This window comes from Hippoglossus hippoglossus, chromosome 16, assembly GCF_009819705.1.
Source record: "Hippoglossus hippoglossus isolate fHipHip1 chromosome 16, fHipHip1.pri, whole genome shotgun sequence".
Lineage (NCBI taxonomy): Eukaryota > Metazoa > Chordata > Actinopteri > Pleuronectiformes > Pleuronectidae > Hippoglossus > Hippoglossus hippoglossus.
This window is the reverse complement of record NC_047166.1, coordinates 7,939,899-7,959,519: the sequence shown is the minus strand read 5'-3', so window position 1 is coordinate 7,959,519 and position 19,621 is coordinate 7,939,899. Positions and strand designations below refer to the sequence as shown.

General features: G+C 41.3%; 1 protein-coding gene across 2 annotated transcripts; it reads left to right on the top strand.

Annotated features, from left to right (window-relative positions):
• The first annotated feature begins 846 nt into the window (after positions 1 to 846).
• On the top strand, positions 847 to 19,246 carry bcl3 (BCL3 transcription coactivator). Of its 2 annotated transcripts, none has more exons than XM_034611439.1 (9): positions 847 to 1,710; positions 2,489 to 2,579; positions 9,819 to 9,927; positions 14,771 to 14,972; positions 16,669 to 16,757; positions 16,851 to 16,928; positions 17,260 to 17,427; positions 17,941 to 18,034; positions 18,126 to 19,246. In XM_034611439.1, the coding sequence occupies exons 1-9, from the start codon at positions 1,218 to 1,220 to the stop codon at positions 18,242 to 18,244; spliced, it is 1,443 nt and encodes a 480-aa protein (XP_034467330.1). In that variant the 5' UTR covers positions 847 to 1,217; the 3' UTR covers positions 18,245 to 19,246. The 2 variants fall into 2 exon arrangements, with proteins under 2 accessions (XP_034467330.1, XP_034467329.1); XM_034611438.1 differs by having other exon boundaries at positions 852 to 1,710; positions 2,459 to 2,579; positions 18,126 to 19,245.
• The last annotated feature ends 375 nt before the right edge of the window (positions 19,247 to 19,621 follow it).

Sequence of the window (19,621 nt, the reverse complement as noted above, 5' to 3'; positions counted from 1 at the left end):
GTGTTGTTTACTTACTATGTTGTGAGTTCACACATGAGCTTAGAGTTGGAAACTTTGTGAGTCCAACATGTTTTTACTAGAAAGCTGCCAAAAATCAGCTGAACCACAAATGGGACAAAACTATTTCTAATGGGATCTGAAAAAGTGGGTTGTTAAATGGACACTGTGTCGACTTGAGGCACTAAAACAATCAGAATAACATTTAAATCCCTTGACATCATCACGAAAAACAGAAACCATCAATACTTGTATACACTTTGAAAATAGTTGTGTAATATTAACCACGTAAAATGCACTGTTGCAATGGCACAACAGTACAATTCTACACATGTCATGTTGTAAAAGTCACTTTTGATTAATTGCAACTGTCATGGGGCTACACTTTACATAAAGGGGCAGCTTTGATTAGTTTAATGAATCTAAACTTTTGTCTTTGTGTTCATGCTGTATGATCTTAGTTGTCTTTAAGTCTGAGGATGACACAGTTTGACTTGATTTGGCACCAAATGTAATATTTACACATTTAAATCCTACTGACATCATTACTGTTCAAATCAAAGCACATGTTGAAATAAAAAGATCCCTCTGAACAAATCCACTGTGAATTCATATGTTGATGTTAAGAAGTTAAACGTCCATAAATACTTAGTTGATGTAGCAGCTAAACAAACCCAGTCACCCACATTTAGACCCATTCTGCCCAAAGCACCTGAGCTGAGAACAACATCGATCCATCGCTCCTCCTTAAATTTCTTGAGAAATTCAGTGCATGTCAAATGTCAGAGAAGTCGGAAACGCAGACATTATGATGAATTCAAATCGGTGCTTTCTCTTTTCCTGCCTCACTCAGCATTAATTAAAGAGCCACAGTGACTTTGTTTCGGTTTACAGTCAAAGCGTCGCAGTGATGAGCGCAGCTGCAGATCTCTACCTGCAGATGTTACCATAGGTGCGTTACAGGACACGCGCAATCTGCACCAAACTGCCATTGGCTCTTCTTCGAAAATAAAACTGAAGCCAAGTGAATCAGTGGATGTGAACGCACCAGTGACGGGAAAGGAAACGGAGTGATGGTTTGACCATTTGGTTTCATGGAGCAGGGAATTGCGCACCGCTGCGCCACTCTGGATGGACTGATCCCATAACTGTCACTGGGCGTCTCTCCAGTCCCGCACACCTGAGACTTCTTCGCACCGTGAGCGCTTCACCACCGGTTGATGCCGAGGATCATGACCATGAACGGTGACCACCGGTCGGTTGCTACCGCGCCGCTGGATCTGCGCACCACCAACAGAGAGCGCGGGGGCGCCGGGTCCCGGACTCCGGACTGCGGGCTGCAGAGGACGCGCCAGCAGGGACGCTCGCCCGCTCCACCCGCGTGCACGGGGACGAGCAGTTTGGAAACGCGCTGCTCCGCAAGCGACAGGAGCTCAGAACCCGGAGCTGCTCGCAAACGACCAGCGGACAATTCCTCCCTCAAACTTCCTTTTAGGAAACGACCGATTCCCGTGGAGCCGGAGCCGGAGACCCAGTCCCCGGCTCCTGCAGCGAGCGGAGCGCTCGTCTCCGCTGTGGAGGACGCGGACTTGGTTTTTCGGGACAGTTTGACCGGTCGTTTGAATGAAAACCGAGTCGGTGCAGCAGCAAGGGACGAACCGGGGCAGAGTGCAGAGGATTACCCCATGCCCTTTTTACATCCGATTCGTTACAGTGAGTACTTCTACCTCCATGCTTGTAGGACACACCAGCACAATATCTTTTTAGACTGTCACTTATTGTTTGCTTTCAAAGTTTCATTTTTTTTGCAAGCACCTTGTATTTTGAAAATATAAATATAGTTATTTTTATTCCATGCGTAAACTTGTATCAACCACCAATTGTTGCTGCACATTAAATATTTGCAGTGATTTCTGGGATAATTTGATGGTGACATTCCTGTTGCCTTTAGAAACAAAGTTAGGATGTGTTGTAAATACACGTGCATTGGAGTCACAGTTTAGGTTTCATTAACCCGAGAGACTCTACAGAATGGATTAGTGGTTTTACATGCTGCTGATGTGTTGACTCATGCGATAACAGCACATACAGTACACCCTCCTCTCCTGCACATTTTTATTTTTGGCCACGATGTTGAAAGCTGATGGACAAAGCATCACACTCTCAGCTGATACTATCCAGCAGCTACAGCTGAATCAATGACAAAGTGTCCAGTCAGCATCTTCTCCAGCTCCTCCTCTTCACTCAGGTATCCTGAAAGTAACTGAGCCAGTTAACCAAGTGAACAGTTTGCAGACACAAGCCAGCATAAAGGGTTGAACCCTTCCTTATTAGAAAAAATAACTTGTTCACCACATCAGCCGTTGCATGGTCTATGTGTCAGCATGCTGCTCATTCTGTTTCTGTTTCCTCTGTGCCTAGTACCTTACATGTCTTTCTCTCTCTTTCCTTCCATGCTCAGGTCATTGCCCAGTGTTCTATGTACCCACAGTACTGGAGGCCGACCACCCTCTGGCTTACCAGACAGACAACCTGCTGGCTGGCATCGCTCTGGCTACACATCAAGATGAGGATGGAGACACGTATGTTCATATTTTTCAAAAGTTGCTTAGGTTGAAAATTTGGTCGTCAGTCCACCATATGTGTCATGTTCAAAGTGCATCATTTACCCAGTTTCCCAGTTTTATCAGTTTCTAAGTCCCATGCAGTGAATTTAACAGATTATTACCATTCATCACATTTCTGAGTTTGTGGTTATTCATGAGCTTTCTGTGAGATCGAGCAGAGTCATTGTGATTCATTGTGTTGAGACAGAGTAGACTCACCTCTCATCTCCCCCTGTACAGACCGACATCTTAAACCTGTGATGAACTGTACATGATGAGGCTGACAATAATGATTTAAAGTTTGATATACAAAATATTCCTAACTGCTAGGAAATGATGACTCATCACTTCTTAACCCCAGCATAAACGTTACACTCAATTAAAGTTGAAAATTATGACAATATGAAATAAAACTAGACCTCCAAGGCCTAACACTCCCATTATAAAACCACATTGAAATTCCCTAGATCATTTTTTTTGTTTGGATCTATAATTGCAGTCGCTAAATATCAGTCTGGTTATTTTCATCAAGATCCATGAATTATTCTGTAAGAAATCAAGGAAAACACCCTTTTTCACAATGTTAAAGAATGTGAAAAAAATAAAATATCTCACTGATCCAAAATATATTTGGTTCCTCCCTGACCCAATACCGCATCGTTCCAAAAGGTTTCATGTTACTCCATCCAGTAGTTTTGGTTTATTCTAACCTACAACTAAACGGACAGGGGTGAAAACCTAACCTCTTTGGTGAAGGTAAGAATCACAATATTCTATCCTGAAGGGTTCTGTCAAATCTTCCATCATAAAGTTTCCATACATAGTTTATGTGTGTTTGCAGATTTATCTCTGTATAAACTAAACTAGGCCTTTTTCTGCAGCATCGAGTTTTGATTTATGATTACGATATTCAAGTGTCCTAGTAAGTAATTACACTGAGCCAGCATGTACCAGGACATTGAAACTGAGGCAGTTAAAGGAAATAACGCCACTGTTCATTTTAACATTGACACCTCAGCTCTTCCTCCTGTAAAATGTTAAAAACTGGATGTTAAAAATAGACCTGTGAGGTTTCATAGCTGCTTACCAGCCAGTGTCAGACATTTTAACTTATTGGCTCCCTGCAGGTTTGACACTTGTTTGTTTTATGTGGAAACCAAACTGAAAGTGGAATGGTCACATAAAATAACATGTCACAACATGTGACTCACCGGGCTGGACTCAAACAACACAGGCCTGACATCATAAATACATAAAGGCTCTGACTTTGCACAACCTAGATGCGGTTTATGAGACGTCTGTGATATCATCTCAGCGTCTCTGTCATGATATTGAACAGTTATAGTCACTGACCCTTCTCTTGCTCAATGCAATTATTTTCTGTTGTTTCACTTCCTTTTGGGAAACTGGTTTAGTGTAGATCAGGAATGATTCACAAAGTGACGATGGAGACTTTGATCTAACATATTAAACTGGAAAGTTGAGTTGTCAGATATAATCTATTGCGTGCACGTGTGAGTTATAATTTTCACTTGACTCGTCTCTCAGGTTGTTCAGAGGGGGATGAGAATACTGTACGCAGGACAGAGCTGTTGAGACCACATGAATGCAAATATTAAACTTTAACGCATGGTTACTTTACTTTGTCTAAAGGTTCAACACCCGCCTACGCACTAACTGTAACGACAAACTGACACAAGGACGCACACCCACGCACACACACTATACACATGCATCGATTATCCCTCACACAGAGTCATGTGACTGAAAATGTAGCAGGTCCAAGAATCAAATGAAGCTTTGATGTTGTGGTGTAAAAGGAAAATTTGCATCATGTTCATCCATTGAAAACAAACTCGTGATGACCAACATCAAACAGAGACATAAGTCCTGTGACATATCACAGCCGCTTCGTGTCTCATGTTATATTTACTTCAGGGAATCACTGTGACATGTCTGCTGCTGACACAAAGTGGCAAGAGAATTAGTTTCAAATGTGCACCAATATAGGTGTGTAGCCAACCTTCATTTTATTTTTCATGTTCACCTGCATAATAAATTGCTGACACTCTTACAACTATGTATCATACATTTGCATGGCGGGCACAAGAACTGCAATGAATATTATCTTTAAATTCAGGCTGAAAAAAGACGACTGCAGTTCATTCTTCACCTTCCCCAAATGAAGCAGATTCACTTTTAAATCACTTCATGGTTTCGCTTTTATATTTCAGAAGTTTCGACCCCTCGGACAATCAAACACTGATAAATGTCTCAAGATCCAATGGGAGATCACGCTTTTATGATTTTGGCTCAACTTCACACTGGCATTTTTATATTTTTTTAAATATATTTTTATCTTAATGTTTTATCGTTGTTCTTCTGTCTGATTTGTTACATTGTTGAGTTTGGTCTACATTTCTATGATTTGCCTGTAAAGCTCCTTTTAACTCCTTGTAAGGTGCCATAGAAACTACGTTTATTATCATGATTATTATCTTCACTTTCACACAATGCAACAGAGGTGCAGTGGTGTGACCTCTCAAAGGTCTTGCTGCTCTGTAATGAAGCTGAGACCTTGTTAGGTTGTGCGCTACCTTATTGCTTTGTGGTTGTTTGAATCTTTGTGTGAATTCTGCACACAAAAACACTCTCAGCCCCCCGTCCTCTCTAACACTGAATGTATATGAGTGTGTGTGTGTGTTTGCGTGCATGTATGTATAATGAGTGATGGTGATAGGCGCTGTCTCTTACGTCAATGCATCGTCTGTTCTCAGCGCCTCTGAGCACCTTAGTTTCGGGAAAACCAGTGAATGCTCACTTTTGAAAAAGTGATTGTGGTTTTTCTCAGGTGTCTGTGTCTCTTTTCTTCTCTGTGTTTTTAAATGAATGGGCTCAAAAAAAACCAAACATCCGCTTCTTACTTCCTCATTTACCGCTTTCTTTCTATCTGCTTCATCTCTCTCTGCTTTTCTGTTGTGCCACTTGCTTCTCCATAATTATTTCATTTGTGCACCTCATGTGCAGCCCGTGTGTGTTTTTTTCATCTTAAGCTCCTTCAAACAAATGCACAGGTTTCCCGTCAGTCAGTGGATTTGCATGCAGTCATGGGATTTTATGCAGAGTTTGCAAACACTTAATACAACACCTTGCAGACCTAGATAATGTTAGAACTGGCATGTACTAAAAACGTATACAGTATTTGGATTCTGCACTGAGCCAGATTTACACATTTGTCTCTGCGAGGAAACCAAAAATAACACTAAAGGGTACAACCACACACACCGACACACACACGCAAACACATGCACTAAATGCTAACCTCTGTGTGGTAACAGGCTAAGAATCGTTCCAGAATGCTGAGTTTTAGATGGTTGTGTTTACCTCGTACGCCATCTTATAGTATATTAGCATTTACTAAACATAAAGTTCAGCAGATTTTGACGGTAAAGTCAATAAAATAATAAAAAGTCAAGGGAGTTTTATTTTATTTCATCCTGAGTGGGATATGAATGTGTTTAATAAATTCCATGGCAATGCATTCAATTGTTTTGGAGACATTTAACTTAAAACCACAAATGTCACCTCCATGGTGGCGCTGCAGAAAAAGTCCGGCGGTCACAAGGACACATCTGGGACCATGAATGGCTTCACAACATTTTCTGCCCATCCATCCAGTAGATGTTAAGATATTTGGCTGGTTGAGTGAAAATGCGACCTGGTGGTGTTGCTAGATGAAAAGTTAGGTGATCCCCACTGTCGGTAGGATTCATCCTCTGAGAAACTTGCATATCTGCGGCAAATGTCATAGCAATACGTCTGGTTCTGGTGATATTTCAGATTGTACCAACATTAATCCAGGTTGAAACTAATTATGAGATTGCTGGCTGGATGTATGAGCCAGAGTCGTCTGTGGACATTGCTGATGAGATGTTTTCTGTGTATGTTCAGAGTTTGTCTTAGCATTAAGATCAACTCCACTACACCATAGTCTGTAAATAAAAATGGACGACATGACAGCTCCCCAAAAGTGAAACCAAATAATCTTGGTCGCCCCCTTGTGGCTGACTGCCGTATCGGTAATGAACCCTGCTTTACGTTTACTAAACTTTTCTGGTAAATTAGATTTTGTTTTTTCAAACTCTAAATTATGTAAAAAGCACAAAATGGCTGCAACTGTATCCGGTATATTTTGGCTTCAGTTTGGCACAACAGGAGGAAGTGGTGACGCGTCATTCGTCTTTATATATAGTTTACATATGGACTACACACACACTCAGTTATACACTTTTCACTGAGAGTATTACTATGAAATGTATTGTGATAGATTTTTTTATAATTGCACAATATTCCTTCACTTCAGCAAAGTCTGGAAGTCACATCGTTCTTCGAGTAAAGACTTCACAATGGGACCTAAGCTGTCCTTTCTTGATAGTGGACTGTGGTGTGTGTCCGCTTCTCTTTTGTTTACTATTTTTCACACACGCATTGACACATCGTCCCGTCGCTCAGCTGCTCCGCAGACCACAGGATATGTAAGGATCTGAGTCCCATCGTACAGTCTGGCTGTGTCCTTTCCCCTCCATACCAAACAGGATACCACAAGTGCGCTGCCTTCTCTTTCTTTTCTTTCTTTGCAGTTTGTGTTCTCTCTCACACACAAACACACGCTTACACTGAGGCAGACTGTGTTAATGCGGCGAGCTCGGAACTCCTGCCTGCGTCAGTGCCGCTGTGCCTGAGGTTATCTGGGGCTGTGGTCTGCCCCACTTCCAGGAACTAGAAACAGTACAGTTTCATCTTAAGAGAAAAAGAGAGCGATGGATGCAGATAAAAAAAAAGTAGAAGAGATATAGATGCAGAGCCACTTCATGGCGATATGAATTCATATGCTGATCACAAAGTTCAATGCTTCGAGAGTTCATGAGCTCTGATTCAGTTGTTATTTACAATGTCAAACTGCAGCTGGCGTTTGGCTTCTGTTCGTCAGAGCATATCAATATCACCTCATCAAACACTTTTCTTGCTGGGCAGCTGCTAGTTTGTACAGTAAATAGGAGCAGGATTTCTGTCGATACACATTTGTTGATGTGATGAGCTCAGTTACAGGAACAGTGACCAACCGTTCTGCTTTTTGCTCTGATGTCAGGAGCAAATCATCTGATTCTCTATTGCAGTTGCAGGTCCTACCCTCTTGCACTGCCACATTTAAGCTTTCTACTGTAGAGCTGATCCTCATGCCTGCTCATGCATTCACGCACGTATATACACATGCACATACAGTCAACTCTCAAATCGCATTTCTTTTTTTAGCACGTTGTATTACTGTTTAATTATATACACAGACATAGATAGTGTCTTTTTGTTTCTGCCACCACTGAGTGTGTGTTGGCACCTGCTCGATCCTTCAGTTTAATATACCACAGGTATTATTCTGTTCACACACGCCTCCTCCTGTAAGTTGTCAAAGAGGATTCATAAGAAATACACACATTATGTGAGATGCTTTTATGTGGTATAGGAAGAGATTATTAGAGTAATGTGATACTGTAACAGCCTGCAGTAAAACCCTAATAAGGTATGAAGCTAGTTCCATAGAACACATCATTTTGGATGAAATGTTAACATTTTGCATGTACATTAGTATCATATATTTCTTTACGTGGCTGTTGTTTCCTCAGAGGTTTTTAATTGAAATGGTTTCTGGCAGGAAATCATTATTTCTTAATGACTCTGTGTTAGTGGGACACAAGCCGAAGGGAAGTGGTGCAAGTGCTTTTGTCATTGTGAGAACTCAGATTCTATGCAGGGGTATTTTCAACTCATTCTCAAGAAGCGTCCTTGCATCCTGTCGCACAGTTATACTGTTTTTCTGATAATGCCTTCTCCATTGGATGAAGCTGATTCAGTAAACCTACAGAAAGCCCCCTGTCAAAAACTCATAGGGCTTAATGGCTGGATTTCACAGCACAGATAGAGGAGAAAGAGTGCTGCCATTGTTACCAGCAACAGGAAGTGACATAAAACCAGTCTGGCTGTTACTGGAAGCTGCTTCTTCTGACAGCATGAGAAAGAACCAAAAAAAAAACATGTGAGAACTGCTATAGTGTTTTCTACAATGTGCCCTCCCCCCCGCTGCAGTTTCCTGCTCTTCCCTGTCCTAAACTTTGGCCTCAGTTTGTTCTTTCGCTTCATGTTGAGACCACAGATATTGGTTTCCCCTTTAGTCTTAATAAGGGTGTGATAAGAAAACATGTGAGTCAAGTCTGGCATCTGTGGAGCTGCTCGGTACAACCGTCGGATCATTTTGATTAAGTGGAATTTGCTGTTCTGATTACAAAGACAGGTTTACTTTTCAGGCCATGAAGCAAGTGTATAGTTAGTCTGTTTAAAGTTGGCTGGCTCAGTCCAAAGCTGACAAACCACCTACCAACGGCACCTCAAAATTTGAATTGAACTAGTTTTATTGTCATTGCACAACAATAGAAGCAAACCTGTAACAAGCATCAGAGAATTTTACAAATATGAACAAATATAAATACATAAATAATATTGGTTTAAAAATAAACCGTATGGGGCTTGTATGCACACATTTAAGGTGTCGTGTGATGTTCACATGGAAGTATATACATGTAAGGTGCAATAATATCAGAAATATGTTAGTGTAAAGGGTAAAAGCTGTAGAAATACTCTGGCATTTAACCTCTGTATAACCACAACCTGACGCGATCATCGATGAGATACAGGCTAATGTAACTTGTACTCTCATGTTTAATGGATTGCCACGAGACTATATGATCTGGCTTTTGTACTTATATTTCATCTTGTGAACCACCGTGTAAGTCTGGTGTTGAAATGTGCTATAGAATTGAAAATTATTATTATTGTTACTACTAAAATATAATTCCGAAAAGGTCAAACTGAATATTTGACCAACTCTGCTGTCATGATGCAGTTCACTGGGTTTAACAGACTATGATGAAGAAACACATTCACACTGCAAAACTAAAATGTTGTGTTATTGTACAGATCACTGCAATGCATTGTTTTTTTCAGTATCTAATTATTAACGAGTTACTCACTTAAAAGTGATTTCCTGAATATTGCGCATCAGTGGATCAGAATGTCAGGAAAACTGTGACCCGTCTAAATTCATTTGTGTTCCAACTTTTAGTGTAAAGTTCTTCATGTGTTATTTTTTGTTTGTCTTCACAGAGCTCTGCATATAGCTGTGGTGCAGGGGGAGCTGGCCATCGTCTGTACACTGATCCATCTGCTGTTGTTGGCTCGCAGAGGCCTCGATATCTACAACAACCTCCGTCAGGTAAAACTAACAGTGTAACAAGCACCACATTTCTGTCCATGAAAACATATGTGCACGCATGCACGCACACACACACACACACACACACACACACACACACACACACACACACACACACACACACACATACTATTCTAACTCTTGCAGATGCAGAATGAAGAAATTTACATTTCATGCAAACTTCCATCTTCCTTTTCATCGAGAAAACAATCTGATACACATTTCATTTCTGTTTTATAACACATACAACAGAGGTGTCAGCGTCAGTCAGTGTAACATGATGAGAGAGTCAGGTGATGTGGCCCCCCCCCCCCCCGCCTCACCCCTCTGATAGCCATGATATGGAAAAGAGTGAAAGAGGAAGTGTCTTGATTTCCTCCTCGTCTTGCGCGCTGTTATTGCATACTCATCATGGACGGTTTATGGTTATTGGGTGGAATTCACCCTTCCACCTGTTCTTGCTGAAAGCCACTGCCATGCCCATGCTGGGAAGGGCCGCAAGTGATTTCCAGGGTTCTCTTTTTATTGTGTACATGGTCTTCTAGTGCTTATTATCTCTACAGGGATTTTTCAGGGTTTGTGCATATAGAATTCACCATTATTTGGCAAGAGAGCCCAGATCGCACTGTGCAAAGTGTGACTCCTCACTCATCACCCGTGGCTTGGCCTTAACTGAAAACATATGAACTGAAGAAAATGTAAAGACGTGAATGGCATTCCGGGTTATTATTTTTTCATAATTTTCTTACAAACATTATTTGTTGCTGGCTATTTAAGATGACATTTATGGAGCCAATGAACTTTCACTGAGGTGATAATGAAATAACAGACTGTGCCCTTATATATACACAGTAACCTCAACATGAGGGATTAGCTGCGGCGTACTTTACTGAAGTGTGTGTACAAGGAATTGGCCCGAGTGTTTCCCAATCCAGGGCTGTCCCAGCCGCTGGCCTTAAGCCAACGCTTCCATATTCTCCTCCCCTCTGTTGACTCCCCCTAGTCCTCACACTCTTCCTCTGCAGTCTGCCAGCGTTTCTCTCTTTCATCCTTCAGCAGAGAAAGCACCTGAGCCGTGCAGAAGTTATTTCTCAAGGCTGGGGTTTCACACCACACAGGACACCACGGCCCTGCTTACCAGAAATAACGCTGGTGGTATCATCGGTTGTTGTCTTTCCTCATAGCATGAGGCCTGTCGGTATGGGTTTTGCGATATCCTGTATCTCACACACGCACGCACGCACGCACACACACACACACACGTACACAAACTCTCTTTTCACACATAACAGCTATATGCAGTTAGAACCAAAAAGGGAGATTTTCAGGCAGAGGTCCTATCAGAGTCATTTGCCTACCAGATTGTGTGGTTTTGAACTGAACACGAGGAGGCATAAAGAATGCACTTATTAAAACGAGGCCATGCAGGGAACTTTCTACTTTGCAAAACCTTTTCTTTTTTTGTCACACGGACCCGAGCACATTTTCTGGCAGCGGCCAACTTCCCAAAACTTGAAGTGAAATCAAAATACCACTTTTCCAATATCGATGACAGGTCCTGAGTTTCTGTGGTTTGCTTATGGAACTTTTTGACAGAGTGTTACTATCAGTACCGTAACTGAACAATAGTGCAGCACTCGATTTGAAATACTATGACGGTATGAGCTCAGCTGTTTGATACTCCCACACTGCAATTGGTTCAGCTACACAAACACACGCTAGTCGTGGATTTCTTGCTGCACAGCTGATGGTGGAGTGTGTGGCAGTGAAACCAGTGGGGTTTGGGACCTGAACCCCCCCCCCCCCCGGGGCCACCCACACTAAAGCATGTGCTGATGATCATGTGCTTGAGATTAAACACGTCCACTGAAGCGCTTCTACAATGCAGGAGATGATCTGTAGCTTCTTCTGTGACATTGCTATAAGTTGCCAAACTTTTTACATGCAGAGTCATTTAAATTCATATTCATTCTTTCTTGTTGTTTATGTGCATGTTGATGGGATGCAATTGTATTTGTTTTCTTAGCGTGTTTGTCTTTGATGGAGTGTGTGTTCATGAGTGACACATCTGCGCGTGTTTGTTCTTCACTATCCTCGTTCTGAGAAGTCACATGACAACCCCCCCCCCCCCCCCTCCTTCCCCTGTTTCTCAACATACCTTGAGCTGAGGTTCTGAGGGTAGTTTTAAGGGACTTTCCCTTCCTTCACATCTCTCTCTCTCTCTCTCTCTCTCTCTCTCTCTGTCTCTCTGTCTCTCTGTCTCTCTCTCTCTCTCTCTCTCTCTCTCTCTCTCTCTCTCTCTATCCGTCACTACCATGCTTTTTTTTTCTTTTCATATCCGTCACTGCATAGATCTTAAGAGAGTTCTGGGTTTTTAATCGTAACAGATCAACCGACTGATGGTATCAGTGCAAACCGTCAACATTGCTGACGTAAGAGCGTGTGTTATTTATTTGTGCAACAGGAGTGTCTTTACCCCTAGGGTTCACTGCAAAAAAAAAGTATTTGTCTCTTCCCGTCCACCGTTCTTTGTTGTTGTCACTGCCTGCAAGCCCGGAGCTATACCCAGAAGCCTCCTCTCGTCTTTTCTCTTTTCTTCTCCTCTCATCTTCTCTCCACATTCATGTCGCTCCGCTCATTTCGCAGGAATGTGTGTGAGAGGACAGACACGAGGGAAAGAGAAGGGATTTTCCCTCGTTATCCTGTCTTTCCCCAGTATACTCCCCTCTGACGCTTCCGCTTCTTCCTCATTCCTCCATTTCTCCACCCTGCCACCCGCTTTGCTCTCTTCCCGCCCTTCCTCTTATCTTTGCTGGATTTTTGTTTTAGTCACTTTGAAATCCTTTACAGGAAGCCACTGCTAGACCTTGCCAACTCTGAGAGGTCTGTTTTAAAAGGCCTTAAAAGGCCTTAGTGTGGAAGGTAGTTCTGGAAGCGATTCAAGAGGATACTACTACAAGAGTTTCTTCATGCTGTGTGGGGATAAAATAGTGTTCTAGCTACTTTTAGTTATGTTTGTTTAACAGTGAAAGGGAGTTGGATGGATGCAAAATTTTACAGGGGAGTGTGCGTGTGCTTGTGCGCGTGCATGTGTGTGTGTGTGTGTATATGTTGTCCTATCGGTAAACATGTATGTGACTCACAGGATTCAGGGAAAATGGAGCTGAAGGGAGGAACACTATCCATAACACACTGATGGAATTCCACTGCCTGATTACTTTTTTTAAATAGTCTTTACTGGAACAAACCCCCAGCATACACACACACACGCACGCACGCGAAACAGTAAAAGTGAAACCTAGAACAGCAATCTGTTCCTGATTCCTGATATTATTGTCTAACTCGAATAGCAGCTAAAAACTTCAGGTTAAAGAAAACTTCCTTTATGACCCAACAAATGTATTTCTGAAATGAATAGCGAGCTGCTGCAGCGCTGCCCCCCAACCAGAGCTGATTCAATTATCAACAGGATGATACACGCTGACCTCACCCAAAGGAACATCCTAGATTGCTCAAGTGATTTAAATCAGCGCTTCATCATTCATCCTGGCAAGCACCCAGGAAACATATGTATTTCCTCTCATTTTAGTCTTTGTGTTTCAGAACAGGTTCGTCCTCATTTAAAATTAACCACAGTCTCTTGGTGCAGCTGCTGTTTCATCTGTGACACAGACCTTATGTGCACTGTGTTAGTTGTTGACAACTATGATTAGCGTGTGTGAGTGAGGCGTGTTCGTATACAAGCGGGAAAAGGCCCATAACATGTGTGAACCTGTGTCTTATTGCATTTCATAATCTATACGGATGTGGTTCCTTGTTTATTCATTTCAGGCGTTGGCTGTTCTTTCGGGCATTGTTTTATTGAGTCTCTGACCTTTAACCTGTACAACAGGTTGAAGAAGAAAGGAGGCCTTTACCAGAAATAATCACACTCTTCCTCCATCTATGCTTACTGGTATTTTGTACTTCCCCCATGAAATCTTGCAAAATGGTGCATTGTTGTTTTTACACTTCAGTCTATGTATGAATTAAAGAAACGCTGTGTTAATTTCTCAGTTTAAGAGGCGCTGGTAGGCACAGCGTTATGTTGACAAATAGTTTGTCTCAGGTTTATTAGAATTTCCATTATCAAAATAAAAAAGTAACATGTAATAAGTTGTGAAAATATGTTTATCATTTTTTTCACTCTATTCTTCACAAAAAAAATCTTTTGAAAGCCAGCAAGATCTATTATAGCCTTTTCTTGATAGAAGTTGCTTTAATCATATATAGTGTTATTATTCCAATGTGTTTAACCTGTTAAATCAGGATTGTTTTAAAGAAAAAAAATAATGTTTCCTGTTTTGTTTTGTAGTTTTCAGTTGCTGCTTCAGTCTAGCTAAGCTAATTGTCTCCTTATAGCTGCATACTCACCAGAGAGCAAACAAATGTATTTCCAAAAATCTCAGTGCATTCCTTTGATGGAGTTTTAACTTGGAGATTGTCAACACAAAAAGGCCGAGGATGGTGGAGCAAATTATTACATTTGGTAGCAGTGAGGATCTGGGATTTCCACTCTGACAGTTTATAGTTATTAACAATGACACTAATACTGTTTCAAAAAACAGTGGCATCTACACAGAGACAAAATCTATTTATAAGAGGGGAATGATTTCTATGAAGACAGTAGAGAGAGGGCGTATTGTTCAGCGTCAGTCAGGGGTTCACGCTCTCTGAATACCATCTAGTGTGCGCTGCAGTGTGAAAAATGAAAACTACTGTGAGAGGCTGTATATTGCTTTTTATGGTCATGGAGCTGAAGTTCTCTGCTTTGTCTGAAGTGTCCTTTTCGCTCTTGTTCCAGACTCCTCTTCACCTGGCAGTGATCACCCAGCAGCCAGAGATAGTGGATGTTTTGCTGAAGGCGGGAGCCGACCCCACGGCCTTGGACCGTAACGGCCAAACAGCACTCCACCTCTGCTGTGAATACAACCAGCGTGAATGTCTCTCTGTGGTGCTCTCTCGCTCCTCGTCCCCCATGTGCTTGGAGATCAGAAATTATGAGGGTGAGTTGTGGTAAGATCGGCTCTTAGGTCCTCTCATTAAGCGATTTAACCTGATTAAGGCTTAAGATTGTTCAAAACCATTTCCTCTTCAGTGATTTTCCTATGACTAATTGGATGAATAAATGCCAAAACCATTATTAAAAAAAATCAGATTGAATACATTTAGTTTAAGAAATAGAATAATTGTGTGTCACATAAATGGAAAAATGTTTTAAGCATCATCATCATCAGTTTACTTTTTCCCATACAGACATCCATAAAATAGCAATTTACACTAAGCAGACAAGCAGGAAAATGGGCAAATTCATGGCAAAGCAACAACTTAATGACCAGAGTGCTACAACAAAAGTAGTAGCTATGATATTAACATCCCTATCCAATGATAAAATATTGGTTACCGCATAGACTGCCTTTCTGGTGTCAGTACATGAGAGTTCAGTAAGGTTGGATGTTTTGGGTGCAAGCAGATAAGACAGAGGACTTTTGCTCCCTCTGTGGTTTGGTGTCAGTTTAGTGTCATCGTGTCAGTTGGCCGCAGTAACGTCTGCCAGGCACCGGCACAGAAAACAGCACATCCACGTCTTGATGATGGAGAAAAGCCCCCAAGATACACAGGCTCCTCTTACTGTTATCTGTAATTTCAATAACTCAGGTGCTGAGTTTGTATGTAGGGATCAGAGCTAATAACACAAGACTACGTCAAGTGAACAGCAAACTCTTCCTTCAGGCCCAGGCAAGACTTGATTTAGGCTTTTATGTCCAGCAGGTTTGATAATAATAAGATTCTTAATAGCATTTTCTCATGTCTCTCCAAAACTGCTCTTAGGCAGTTCAGATGATTGACAATCCTGGTTTGAGTCCAAAGAATAATGAAGAAAAATTGCTTCTATTACGGCAAAGAACTGAGTCTTTTGCTTATCGACAAATCCTCTCGGCCTCTCCAATCATGTCACTATCATTTAAAGATATAATATGTCCCAATTCTTCATTAAAATGTCTATAAACAACTGGACCTATATAATATCTTTTGTTGACTTGTTTACTCGTTTACTTACATTACAAAATGTTTGCCTTTCAATTGAGTCATATGCCCTTTACACGTGGATTTGTCCAACTCTGCTGTAACTTCCGCGACAAACAACATATGACAACATATGAGGGGAAAACACATAGTTAGCCAGTCTGGTTTTTTTCCCCTTCCACTGTTTGTATTGGCCACTCGTAATGGATCGCGATTATTTGTTGCCCTTTGCTGCGTAACGTGAATGCGTAAAACTTTAATACATTACCCATCTGTGAACGTAACGTGCGCCTGAGTTGCAATTGTGGTAAAAACAACAAATCCCATGATCCCACGCTGCTTCACAATGTCATCAAACTAGGCCTTTTGTTGCTGTTTTAATATAGAGACCCCCAGCGGCGGAAGGTACATACATTAAATGTGTGTTTCAATGTATTATCCTTCACTTGTCATGTTCAATTCTTTAATTTTTTTGTAACCACTTATTTGCCCTTGTTTGAAAAATGTGCTGTAAACTGCTTTACCTATTAGAGTTTATACTGAGTGTTGAGTGAACATGTATGCAAAGGGGTTAATGCCAAAGTGTGTGTGAATATACAGGATGTGTATGAATGCAGTATGTCCTGAACATGTGTATTTGCTTAGTGTAAAACTCAGGTACTGTTTTGTTCTCAGGTTTGAGCCCCCTTCATGTGGCTGTGCTGCAGGGCCACAAGGATTTAGCCAGAATGCTGCTGGACGCAGGAAGCGACATCAATGCAATGGTGAGTTCAGCAATGACCTAGTTTCACAAATATCACATTTACCGTCTTGGTGTTCACTGACTTTTTCCCTGTGGTATTTTTCTTTCTTATCAGGACATAAAAAGTGGCCAGAGTCCTCTCATGCACGCAGTTGAGAACAATAACGCAGACATGGTCCACTTCCTCATTGAGGTAATGAGGGTGTGTGAGGAGACGAAGGGTTGTGACTCAGCTGTATTTGATCAGTCAGGTCCCAGTTCATCAGCTGCATACACACTTTATCATTCATTTTCTTTTCTAGCTGTCATATAAGACCTTCAAAAATGTCTCATAGGATATAGGTTTTTTTCACAGAACTTCAAGATGCGTCGCACATGGATAGAATAGATAAATAGAACACAGAGTTTAGAGATGCATCGTATGGACAAAATCTTTTATTTCACTTTCTTGGCTCAGCCGTATCTGTAGGTGGTTTTCTTTGTGAATCACATCCCTGTGACCCTCTTTTGTTTTTCTGTTGCAGAACGGCTGTGATGTCAACAGCCAGTCATACAGTGGGAACACGGCCCTGCACGGCGCCTGTGGCCGAGGCCAGGTGGACACGGTGCGGCTGCTGCTGAAGAGCGGCGCCGACAGCAGCCTCAAGAACTACCACAACGACACAGCGGTGATGGTGGCCAGGAACAAGAAAGTGAGTGAGGCCACGGAGGAGGAACATATGCATAACACTCTAATAATCCCTTCTTACGGTATTATTTTTTTTCAGCTTTTTTTATGATTGCGAGTTGCTGCTTCAGGAAAATTCAGAAAGCAGTGAATCCCCGAATGAGGTTACCAGATTGGCAGTCAACAACTTCCTTGAAAATGTCGAAACTTTCAATCACTCACTGTTACCTCATGACGGGAAAATCCCATCCATTTTGTTTGTACTTTAGTTATCTCAACCACAAATGTAATCAATTTCAAACTCTACTTGACTCAGCTCTGGTCAGGAGGGCACAGGAAGAGATGATTACAGCCAAAAATGTCAAGTAAATGTGTGTATTCTTCCCTCTAGAGGCAAGACCTGAATGGTGCACAGATTTTTTTTTTCTTCCCACCAGTGTTATACTGCTGTTAACTCAAGTGCCATTTTAGTAGATCACTGAGACCCTCGCCGTAGGTCATGCACACAAGGGTGTAACAGACTTCAAATGTTTTCCAGATTTCAGATGTGTTACGAGGGAGAGGCTCCAAGCTCATGAGAGATCAGCACTGTGCGTCGGTGTCGCCACATGGGAGCCACTTGTCGGAAAATGGTGAGGGCATGCACGCAGTCACTCGCATGAGGACCCTCATAAATCAGTGAAATAGAAGAATTTAATATGTGTCCTCTGCCTCCCCTTCAAGGGTCCCCGTCTCCCAGCCAGAGTCGCGGGTGTTCGCCTTCGAGTAGGCCACACACGCCTCATCGCAGCACATCCCACTCACCAAAGACTCCATCTCTGCCTGTATTTCCATTATACTAGCTCAAAGTTATGTCCCACAGCAACTTGCAACTACCTCTACGTAGCAAATCAAATACGCAATCAGACTTCAGTGCCCGAGAGGACAGAGCGGGGGAAAAGTGCAGCCAAATGAGAAGACTGAGCAGCACGTGAAATGTGACTTCCCCACAAACTGGCCCTCTTTTCCTGGACTTCATGGCAAGAGACGATCATAACTCGAGGCTCCTCTTCGGCCTTGATGGGTGGACATCTCATCCACCTGCTGTAGTGGACACTCTCCTACTGACAGTGAGAGAACTGCTCACCTACAGACTGCTGCAGAACTTTTATTTGAAGTTTTAAGTCCTATTGTTCGGCTCAACGATGTTACTTGACAAATATTGCACAGTCAATCCTTTCTTTCTGCCATTTTTAAAAACCTATGCCCGCTGTACTTTTTATGTCTGTGTGCGTATGTGCCTTTAGGTGTGTGTGTTGTTTTATCACAAAGGTTGTCGATATTTTTTTATATAAAATCTGTCCATCACATTCACTTTTTGTCTTTCTTAACAAATGTATTCATATATACAGACATTGACAATATGTGCTCAACACAGAAAAAAACATTTAAAGTGACAGTGCATTTAAATAAACAGACATGTGGAGGAATAAATATTGATTATATATAAAGTTATAACATGTACAAATAAAACAGTACATACTAACATTATGTCTGAAAATTATATTTAACAGTATTACAAGAGAAAGAGAAATGGAAAGAAAAAGGGGGAAACGGTTTCCTTTTGCTCATTGAAAAGTTAATTGTGCATTTCGACACTTTTTATTACTATTGAACTTAATATTCTTTAAATTCAGAGATAAATCCTGTGAAATCATGGGTATTTGTATGTTACGTGTGTGGATGTGAAATTTACCCTACAGAATCATTGAGTTTGCAATGAAGTCAATGTTATTATTCTCATATTTAAAATGCGTTTTTTATTTTAATTTCTCTACGGTCAAATCTAACACTAAGAAAAGATAAGATTTACAAAATATACAATCCTTGAAGCGAGTCCAAAAAGTAATTGCATGGATATTGAATTGTAAAATAAGTCTGTCAAAGATTTTTGTTCATTGTTTTTACATTTGTTTTCAATATCCGACATAGATTAGTTGGATATATATTGTGTAGCCTTTGATATGCTCTTATGGGTGGTGCATTAGTTAGATAGATAGATCAATAGATCAATAGATCGATAGATAGATATTTTATTGATCCAGAGGGAAATTTAGCACACTAAACAGTCAAACACAAGAACATAAGAACAATACAAGGTCAAAATGAGTCAAGAATAAGTTCACTGCACTGAGATGAAAGTCTCGCCACCAGAACAACTACAAAGCTGTCACTGTAAA

Excerpts from the sequence above, each read along its gene's own strand:
- bcl3 (XM_034611438.1), top strand. The coding sequence starts at position 1,218 with ATGCCGAGGATCATGACCATGAACGGTGACCACCGGTCGGTTGCTACC. Across the intron at positions 9,928-14,770 it reads TCTACAACAACCTCCGTCAG|ACTCCTCTTCACCTGGCAGT; the intron begins GTAAAACTAACA and ends CTCTTGTTCCAG. Across the intron at positions 17,428-17,940 it reads TGGTGGCCAGGAACAAGAAA|ATTTCAGATGTGTTACGAGG; the intron begins GTGAGTGAGGCC and ends AATGTTTTCCAG.